Consider the following 9,687-nt stretch of genomic DNA (forward strand, 5'->3'; position numbering starts at 1 on the left):
GGGATCGGGCTTGTTCAGGGTAGCATGGCTGTAGACGGGCAGTCATTCTTGAGGAGCTCGGGGGTACAACAGCTCTGAGCATTAGAGGATGAGGTACAGGTATGGCCCCAGAGGGGCTACTGTGGATAGTACACGATACAGGGTCAGGGTACTCTAGGGGGAAGGAGCTGGGTGAGCCAAGAAAGAAAGCCAAGTGCCTAATGGCTCATATTTTTATCCATGTTATTGGGATATAATTAACATACCATACAATTCAGCCTTTTAAAGTACTGAATTCAGTGGTTTTTTAATATGTTCACAAAGTTGTGTAACTATCACCAGCATCTAATTCCAAAACATTGTCATCACCCGAAAAAGAAAGCCCAGACCCATAAAAGTCACTCCCCAGCCCCCGGCCCCTGGCGTCCACTAATCTTTGTGTCATTATGGACTTGCCTCTTACGGACACCTCATCTGAATGGAATCACACAATATGTGGCCCTTTGTGACTGGCTTCTTTCACCCAGGAGAATATTTTCAAGGTTCATCCATGTTGTAGGATGAATCAGTGCTTCATTCCTTTTGTTGGCTGAAAAATATTCCATTGCGTGTGTGTCTCACAATTTCTTTCTCTCTTCATCCGTTGATGGACATGTGGGTTGTTTCTACTTTTTGGCTGTTATGAATGATGCTATGATCACTCGTGTGCAAGTGTCTGCATAGACATATTTTTTTTTTCTCCTGGGCATATACCTGGGAGAGTAATTGCTGGGTCATATGGTAACTTTATATTTACCTTTTTGAGAAACTGGCATGTTTTCCACAGGCGCTGTGCCAATTCACATCCCCACCAGCAGGGTACAAGGGGTCCAGTTTCTTCACGTCTCCACCAACACTTGTTATCTCTTTAATTCGAGCCCTCCTAGTGGGTGTGAGGTGACATCTCATTGTGGTTTTGCTTTGCGTTTCCCTGATGACTAGTGATGTCGAGCATCTTTTCATGAGCTTGTTGGCCATTTGTATATCTTAGATATACCATAGAAATGTCTATTCAGATCTTTTGCCCATTGTTTAATTGGGTCGTTCGTCTCTTTGTTGTTGAATTGAAAAAGTTCTTTCTATATTCTGCAGACTAGATCCTTTTCAGATATGTGATTTTCAGGTATTTCCTCCCAGTCTGTAAGTTGTCTTTTCACTTTCTTGATGGTTTCTTTTGGTGCCCCAAGGTTTTTAATTTTGATGAAGCTCATTTATCCATTTTTCTTTTGTCGCTGGTGTTTTTGGTGTCATGTTTAAGGAGCCATACCTAATACCAGGTCACAAAGATGTAACCCCGCTTTCCTCTAAGAGTTTTGTAGTCTTATTTCTTATATGCAGGCCAGTGCTCCCCTTGGAGTTAGTGTTTGTGTATGGTGTGGGGTAGGGGTAATTTTTTGCATGTGGATACTCATTTGTCCCAGCACCATTTGCCGGAAAGACTCGTGTTTCCCCCAGCGGGTCAGTTTTGACTTTCCACTGTCTCTGTCCCTCCCCTCCACTATGCTCCCAGATACGGAGGCTGTCAAGAAGGCGGCCTTAGAGATGAAGGAGGAGGAGCTGGTAAGCGAGCGCACAGAAGCCTTCACCATTGCCCGAAACCTCCTCACGGCTGCTGCAGACGCCATTGAGCGGGTCATGTCATCCTACAAGGAGGTAACCCCCACAGCGTCCACCCCTGCCTTGCCCCCCATCCCACCCTCAACGGGCAGGGGCTGAGCCAGGGCCTCCCTTCCCACAGGTGACAGAGCTGGCAGGCTACACAGCCCGGGTACATGAGATGTTCCAGGTATTCGAAGAAGTCCAGCACTGTCGTTTCAAGAGGCCTGGGGAGCCGGAGGACGCTCAGGCGGGGTCCGGGGCTGTGGTCAGGTCCGGTGTTCGTGTGGAGGGGCCCCTGAAGATCCAAGGTAAGGGCGCCCACCCTACAGAGGCCCCCCCTGATCCCTGCCCTCCGACTGCAGGCATCTCCCAGTGCCACCTGGAGGGCTGGATCTTTGAGCTTTGCCCCCAGGGAAGGCTTCCTTCACAGAGCAGTCACTACTGGCCAGTCTACTCACTGCTCAGCTCTTTTCAGGTGCCCTGGCTGGGATTTCTATTTGCAAAAGAGGGGCACATGGTCCTTGAGTATAGGGGGGGTCACTCATCCACATGGGCAGGAAGAGAAAGTTCAAGGCTACAGCAGGGGCCGGGGTGCTGTGGAAGAGGGACTGGAGTGTCTGAGCCGCCATTAAGGTGGTGCCAGGAGGGGAGGGCTGCAGGGCAGGACTGGGCTCTGTGCTTTGGTTTCTGGAAAAGAGAAGCGGCTCTGCCCCTCCCCCTCCCAGAGCACAGCACTAGATACTGGGGGGTGGGTCTGCTTGTGGGAAGAGCCACTGTACTCCCAAGGGGCCTTGGACCACACACTGGCATGCTGTTGTAGGGGGGGGGCACATGGAACTTACCAGAAGGCAAAGGGAGTGCTGCTCCTCTTTCTCTTCCTTTGTGTTCTCTTCAGGCCAAGTGGTGGATGTGGAACAGGGGATTATTTGTGACAACATCCCTATCATCACGCCCACGGGAGAAGTGGTGGTGGCCAGCCTCAACATCAGGGTAAGTCGAGTGGGCTGAGCTGGGCTGGGCTGAGCCATGGGGCCCAGGGCCTGGCCTTCTGCATTTATAAGCCCAGCCCTTGGCATCCAGCCTGCCCATGTTGTCAGTAGCCATTGTCCCCATATCTACATGGTAGGTGGGCTAAGGTCAAGGTGAAAGGCCAACATGCCTCTGACTATTGGGTGTGGAGTGATGGAGACAGAGCTGATAAAAGAGACTCATAATTACCAGGATTGGGGAAGAGTCACTGACAGTTCCTTGCCCCGTTGTCGCCGGCTCCATCCCTCCCCGACCCCAGCCCCCCAGAAGCCCGGGACTGGGGAATCTGTTTCAACTCCAACTGTCTTAGAACAGATTGCCCTCCACTGACTGGGCTTGGGGTCCCACCCATCCGCTTCAAGGAGCCCCCAGTGGAGGTGTGTGTGCTAGGTGCAGCCTGGCCCCCCAGAAGGACTCTCAACCAAACTTATACAGGTCATCTGTGGAAAGGAAGCCCTAGTGGCTGACACCCACTGTGTGCCCAGTCAAGGCTTTGGACAGGGTTTGGGGTGAAGGAGAGACCTGCAAGGTCAGAGAAAGAAGTGAGAAGAAGTCATTCATTCGTTTATTCATTTAACCGATATTCTCTGAGCTCCAGACTGGGTACTGGAAACCAGAGGTAAAACACGGAGGCCCCTGACCTCTAGGAAGCCCCACTCTGGGGAGCTCTAAAGTATTACAAAGGTCCCCAATGAAGCAGCTGTCCAGGGTCCAGTGGGGGCCATAGGAAGGGTAGTCACCATCCCCGGGGGGAGCAGAGGTCATGTGAAGCTTCACCCGGGAGCCTCTAGGCAGGCGAACCGCGTGATGAAGACCTCCCGCAGAAGGCAGGTGGAGCAAAGGCAACGGAGTGGCAGCAGCTGAGGGGCCTCAGGGGCCGTGTGCGCCCGGCCGAGGAGCTGGGTTGGCAGGAGCCATGGCCGGGCAGGGAATAAGTGGAAGAGGCGAGCGGAGGGGGCAGTGCCTGGGGCTCCTTTCCTTGATCTGCTGAGAGGAACCCTGGGAGCCAGTTGGAGGCTAGGAACACGTCATTACCCCAGGTCCCCAGGTAGCACAGGACAGTGGCGTGATCCCCATCTACCCCAGCAGTGGTCACTCTTGGGGTTTAGAGGGAACTGCCGATGGCCTGTTTATCCAAGGCGGATGGTTTCCAGGCAGCCCAATTAGGCAAAGCCCAGCGGCCCCAGTGAGCAGGGCAGCAGAGCAGCTGGGTAGGAAGCAAGGCCATGCGAGGAGTGGGTAACTGGGGCGCAAGAGCAGGGCGTGGGGGCCGAGCAAGAGCTCTGGCCCGGTGGAGCCGAGCTCTGGGGCTGGGAGGTGTCGGGGAAGGTGGTGGGGTGGGAAGGGCGGCAGGAGAGATGCAGGGAAGGAGAGGAGGGAGGCAGCTATGGCGCCAGCTGAGGGCTGAGGCAGCTCTGCCGGGCCCAGCAACAGAGGAGCTTTGTCACACGTCTGGATGGGGAGGTCCAGACGATGGCAGTGGAGTCTCTCCCAGGTCTAGGGGCCTGGAAGTCCAGGCCAGGGTGTCTCTCAGGGCAGTGAAAGAGAATCTGTTCCAGGTCATCCCAGCTTCTGGCGCTCGCTGGCCATCGGGGTACTCCTTGGCTTCACTTCCGTCTCGGCCTCTGGCTTCACATGGCGTGTTCCTGTGTACATGCCCGTGACCAAATGGCCCCTTTTTATAAGGACACCAGTCACATTGGATTAGAGGTCTCCCCGTTCCAGGACAACCTCATCTAAATTGAACTAATTACATCTGTAAAGACTCTGCTTCCAAATAAGGTCACATTCTGAGGTCCTGGGGGTTAGGACCCTAATACGTGAATTTTGGGGGACACAGTTCAACCCGTAACACTGACCAACGTGAGCCAGGGACAGCCTTGCATGCGCTGCACTCGTAGATCTTCTGAGGGCCATGGAGGCCGGTAGGCAGGCGAGGACAGCGGTCTCCCAGCCTCTGACCCCTCTTTCCTGCACCCCCATCCCCGCAGCTCGGCTGGCCTTTTTCCATCAGCCAGTGGGCATCATGCGATTGGCTAATTGTGAAGCCTGAAGCCCTTGATACTGAGCCTGAGGGTCACAGTGGCATCTCCGTGGCACCCTGGCACCCGTGGGGACAATGCGAGGGCCGTGGCAGGCAGCCAGAGTTTACTGTCCACCTAGAACTCTAAACAAAGTGCCAAAACACTTGGATTCCCAGTGAAGTGGGATGCCGTGGCATGGGGGGCCGACGTTGACTTTCCGGGACGTACATCCCTCCATGTGTCTGTGGCAGGATGGGCCCTCCTCCTGCTGGCCCCATGCTCTCTGGTACGTGTCGGGGCCTTAGGGAATAGGCTGGATCCCAAAACAGGCATTCAACTGCGGCTCTGGATGCCGGACCCCATTGCCTTGGCCCTGCTGTCCCTATCCACCAGCCTTGGCATGCACGTGGGTGCAGGACGCTGTCAGAGGCTGTCAGGAAGGCCACAGGTGAGAGGAAGAGGGCCCATTGCCCCCCGGTACCATGGCACTGCCTCCGCAGGTGGAAGAGGGCATGCACCTGCTCATCACAGGCCCCAACGGCTGCGGCAAGAGTTCTCTGTTCCGGATCCTTGGCGGGCTCTGGCCCACGTACGGCGGCGTGCTCTACAAGCCCCCACCCCAGCGCATGTTCTACATCCCTCAGAGGTGAGCAGCGCAGGGGAGAGGGAGGAAGCCAGGGTCCCCGCCCCTTCCGACCTGTGGGAACTGACACCCAGGAGATGGCAGAGCTTGGGGCCTTAGGAGAGGGACAGCGAGATGCTGCCCCCAGCATCTTGGGGCCTCCACCTGCCCCCTCCCGCCCTCCAACCCGGTGACTTTACAGCTGTTTGGTGTGCACATTGGGGGCCGTGAATCTGTGTGCGTGTGTGTGTGTGTATGTGTGTGAGCATGTGCACGCGTGTGCTGTGCGTATGCATGCGTGCGTGTGCATGCAGGGTGAGTGTGTGAGTCTGGTGTACATAGAAGGGTGTGAGCGCTCCCTGGAGCACTTTCTGGCAGGGGTCTGTGGGCTTAGAGTCGGCCCTGCCTCCAGCAGCCAGTGCCCATGGCGTAGGCCACACAGGCACAGGGCTGGCCCTTCCCTCGGTGGACACACAGCTTTCCCACAGGCCCTACATGTCCGTCGGCTCCTTGCGCGACCAGGTGATCTACCCAGACTCGGTGGAGGACATGCGAAGGAAGGGCTATTCGGAGCAACATCTGGAAGCCATCCTGGACATCGTGCACCTGAACCACATCTTGCAGCGGGAAGGAGGTAGGGGGTTAGGGCATCTCGCCTCTCAGCGCTAAGGACTGAGCCATCCATCAGGGAACCTGCTGCCAGCCCAGCTCCCGCCTCCCTCTTGGCCCCCTACATCCAGAAGGCCAAAGTGCTAGGCGCCCTGAGAGCCCGTCTTAACAGGGCAGACTGACAGGAAGTGGGTGGCCCAGGCTTCCCAGGCCTGAGTGAGGTGGAGAAGGGAGGCTAGGCATGCAGGCAGGGGCCGTCCGAGGGGCAGGGGCTCGCTGTCTGGCCGGATGCCCTCTCCAGGCTCTGGGGCTGGGGGCAGGGAGGCCCTGACAGGGAAGGAAACCCTTGGAAGGCTTTAAGCAGGGAAGCGACAGGTCAGTTTCGAATTTCAGCAAGAGGACAGACCGAGGGGCATGGCGTGGGCAGGGCAGCCAGGGAGGAGCAAGCACAGGCCATTGCTCAGAGGGCCTGGAGCAGAGGTGGAGGGGACACCCCGCTTTCTGGCTTGAGCCTGGGGGTGCTGTCCCCTGAGAAGGAGAGGAGGAAGGGACAAGCAAGGGAAGGCATTGGTCAGGGGCTTACCTGGTTTGTCTGCAAATACCCGAATACCTGTTGGGCCGGAGATGAGGAGGAGAGGGCGGAACCCAGGGCGGGGCTGAACTGACTTTCTTAGTGAAATCTGAGCGGCAGGGTTCCGCTTCCTGCCTCCCCCCCCACTTAGGGCCAGCTTGACCTTGAGCAAATCCCTCATCTCTTGAGACTCTCCACCTGTAGGAGACAGGTACCAATCCCTCCTTCAGCGCCAGCTTTAAACAAAATCACTCCTGCGGACTCTTCCCAGGTGTGGTGGCTGTGCAGAAAAGATCGGGGCCTGCCGTAGTGACTCACTTTAACTTGATCGCCTCTGTGAAGACCCCTTCCCCAAATAGTCACCTTGTGAGGTCCTGGGGGTTAGGAGTCCCTCATATCTTCTTTTAGAGGGGACACAATTCTGGTCCCAACTTCTTTCTCACTATTAACATATCACCTACAGACATACGAGTACCCAAGGCACCCAGAGCTAGAGGTTGGCCTTCTCCACAGTCAAATGTGCCATCTTCCACTGTCATTTGTCTCCCCAGCCCCTCCTAAGTGACCCCAGGTCCTCCCACCATGCCCACTATACCCAGCAAGCCCAGGTCTGGGCCGTTGTTGAATTGAGCAGAGCCCTTTTGTCCCCTGCCCAGGTTGGGAGGCCGTGTGCGACTGGAAGGACGTTCTGTCAGGGGGCGAGAAGCAGAGAATCGGCATGGCCCGCATGTTCTACCACAAGTGAGTAGGCTGTCCAGGGTGCTAGGGCTCCCTCGGGCACTGGTTGCTCTCCAAGCGGCTCAGCGCGCATGCTCTCTGGGGCTGCCTCAGGGGGAAGGCAGTACCATTAGGAGGCCCCTTCCCGGGCCCCAACAGGGATTGGGCCACAAAGGGTGAGGGCTAGGGACAGGCCAGGGTGTCTGGAGGGTCCACAGCCTTGTCTACTCGGCCCCTACCCCCAAGGCCCAAGTACGCCCTTCTGGATGAATGTACCAGCGCTGTGAGCATCGACGTGGAAGGCAAGATCTTCCAGGCAGCGAAAGATGCAGGCATCGCTCTGCTTTCCATCACTCACCGCCCCTCCCTATGGTAGGTGCCCTCCGTTTCTGCCTGGAGTTCAGGGGAGGGCGTGCCCTTCCCGCATTTGACACCCCCATGACTTTGCAACTGGGGAGGGGATGGCGCTACCATCAGAGGGGCAGTGGGCCCTGGCAAGCCCGGTAAGTGTCTGCTACTGAACGGCCTCCTTCCCATCCCTCTCCTGGCCCAGGAAGTACCACACGCACTTGCTCCAGTTCGACGGGGAGGGCGGCTGGAAGTTCGAGAAGCTGGACTCGGCCACCCGCCTGAGCCTGACAGAGGAGAAGCAGCGGCTGGAGCAGCAGCTGGCAGGCATCCCCAAGATGCAGCGGCGTCTCCAGGAGCTCTGCCAGATCCTGGGCCAAGGCCCCAAGGTCCTCCACGGTGCCGACATCTGACGGGGCCATGGCTTCAGGCTCTCGGCCCCTGCCCCTCCCTGAGCCCTCGGATCATATGAAGGAAACAGCAGCGCCTGTCCACCCACTGTCCCCCAGCCCTACCACGGGCCCACCCCGCATGGCTCCCCGTCTTCCCAGGCCTTGCGGCCACCGGCCTGCCTTGCCTAGCGGACTGCCCGCGAAACCGCGTGCCCGACCCCCACAACCCTGCCCTGGGGCAAGTAGCCATGGAAGTTCCTACCCTGCTGCTCACTCCAACCCTGCCCCTTCCTTGCCCCACGATACTGTGACCTGGGCAGGGTCGCCGAATCCTTTCTTTTCTTTGGGGAGCGGGACAGGGGTAGGAGGTGAGCCCCAGCTCACATCGCTAGCCAGTCTGTGCTGAGCCTCGGCATTTGTGGGGCGCTGCCCTCCTAAGACTGAAGTCCCCCTCATTTCCTCCTTTTCAGTCCCTCGGAGACAGCACGGTCCATCCCTCTGTTGCCACCACCCAGGTGGCTGCCAAGACTCCCGTCCCATGGGACGTCCTTCCTGCCATAGAAACGGCCAAACGGGACCCATGGCCAGACAGGGCCCCTTGTCTTCCTCTTGTCCCTACCGGTCATCCCGAAGAGCCCTCGGGAGAAAACATTGCACAGCATTTCTTAGCAAGTGATAATAAGAATGTAGTCCCTACCTGTCTCGGCCCCTACAACCTAATTTATTGGATTCCTGTTTGTAGCATCCTCTATTGCCGATGTGAGCACCCTGCTAGCAGGGGAGGTGACCCGGGCTGCGGTCCTTCCACCTGTGTCCCAGCCTCTGAGCCAGCCCCGGCCGGCCTGTTGCCCCACCAGCCTACACTGCCAGCTGCCACCAGGGGGGCCCAGGCCAGCCGGAGGGGGAGATGGATGCTGGTGCTTCCCGGAGTGCAGACGCCAGTGTTCACAGCTCAGTGCCAAAGAGGGGTCAGGCTGGGGAAGCTGTGTCTGCAAAGCCAGCCTCTGCCCGAGAGGGAAACCCCGCCACCGCCGTGTGCCTTTCGGGGGAGCCCTCAGCTCTCGGGCCGGGGAGGCTCCCTCAGTCCTTCAGTAAAAACCTCTCATGGAAAGTGCGTTCCTGCCTCCTGGCCTCTTCCTCTGGCGTGGTTTGGGGGAGAGACGGGGAGGGGCAGCAGAGTGTCTGGAGTGGGGAAGGAATAACCTCAGCCCATGCCCCCCGCCTGACGACACGGCTCAGCACATTCTCTGGCTGACATGGCGGTGGGGACGTGGCTTGAGCAACAGTATCTCACAAAAATATCGGCTGAGCCCAAATTCAATTCTGGGCCAAGCCTGGACTCAGTGCTGGGATGGGGAGGAGGGGCCCAATTCCTGGTCCCTGCATGAGGAGCTTCTGGAGAGAGAGTGTGGGAAGATCAGCAAGCTGCAAAGTGGGCCGATGGGTGCGGGGGGACGGAGGAAAAAGGGTCCTGACCTGGCCTGGCAAGGGGTAGCAGGAAAGAAGTGGTTCTAGACCTTCTGGGAGAAGGGAACGCTTGTGCAAAGGCCCACGGATGAATCAGGAGCAAGATGTGGGATATCGATGCTGAGCACAGGCGAATGGAGGGGCCGGGGCCACGCTAAGGAGCCAGGACTTAACTCGGGAAGTGAGGAGAAGCCACTGAAGAGTTTTCAGCAGGATGAAAAACACATGGAGTTTTGCTTAGAGCAGGCCATGTGGAGGGGTGTTTCCAGGAATGCGCACCGCCAGAGAAAG

The 9,687-nt window shown here is 57.5% G+C and overlaps 1 protein-coding gene across 1 annotated transcript in view; it reads left to right on the forward strand.

Annotated features, from left to right (window-relative positions):
• Window positions 1-9,043, forward strand: part of ABCD1 (ATP binding cassette subfamily D member 1) — a 17,575-nt gene extending 8,532 nt beyond the window's left edge. The window contains exons 3-10 of the mRNA XM_011375525.2: window positions 1,529-1,671; window positions 1,757-1,925; window positions 2,513-2,607; window positions 5,171-5,316; window positions 5,781-5,926; window positions 7,129-7,213; window positions 7,436-7,561; window positions 7,743-9,043. Of these exons, the coding sequence (XP_011373827.1) occupies window positions 1,529-1,671; window positions 1,757-1,925; window positions 2,513-2,607; window positions 5,171-5,316; window positions 5,781-5,926; window positions 7,129-7,213; window positions 7,436-7,561; window positions 7,743-7,950 (1,118 nt within the window). The 3' untranslated portion in view covers window positions 7,951-9,043. The remainder of the gene's footprint in view (window positions 1-1,528; window positions 1,672-1,756; window positions 1,926-2,512; window positions 2,608-5,170; window positions 5,317-5,780; window positions 5,927-7,128; window positions 7,214-7,435; window positions 7,562-7,742) is intronic.
• Window positions 9,044-9,687: the final 644 nt, after the last annotated feature.

This window comes from Pteropus vampyrus, unplaced genomic scaffold (assembly GCF_000151845.1).
Source record: "Pteropus vampyrus isolate Shadow unplaced genomic scaffold, Pvam_2.0 Scaffold275, whole genome shotgun sequence".
Lineage (NCBI taxonomy): Eukaryota > Metazoa > Chordata > Mammalia > Chiroptera > Pteropodidae > Pteropus > Pteropus vampyrus.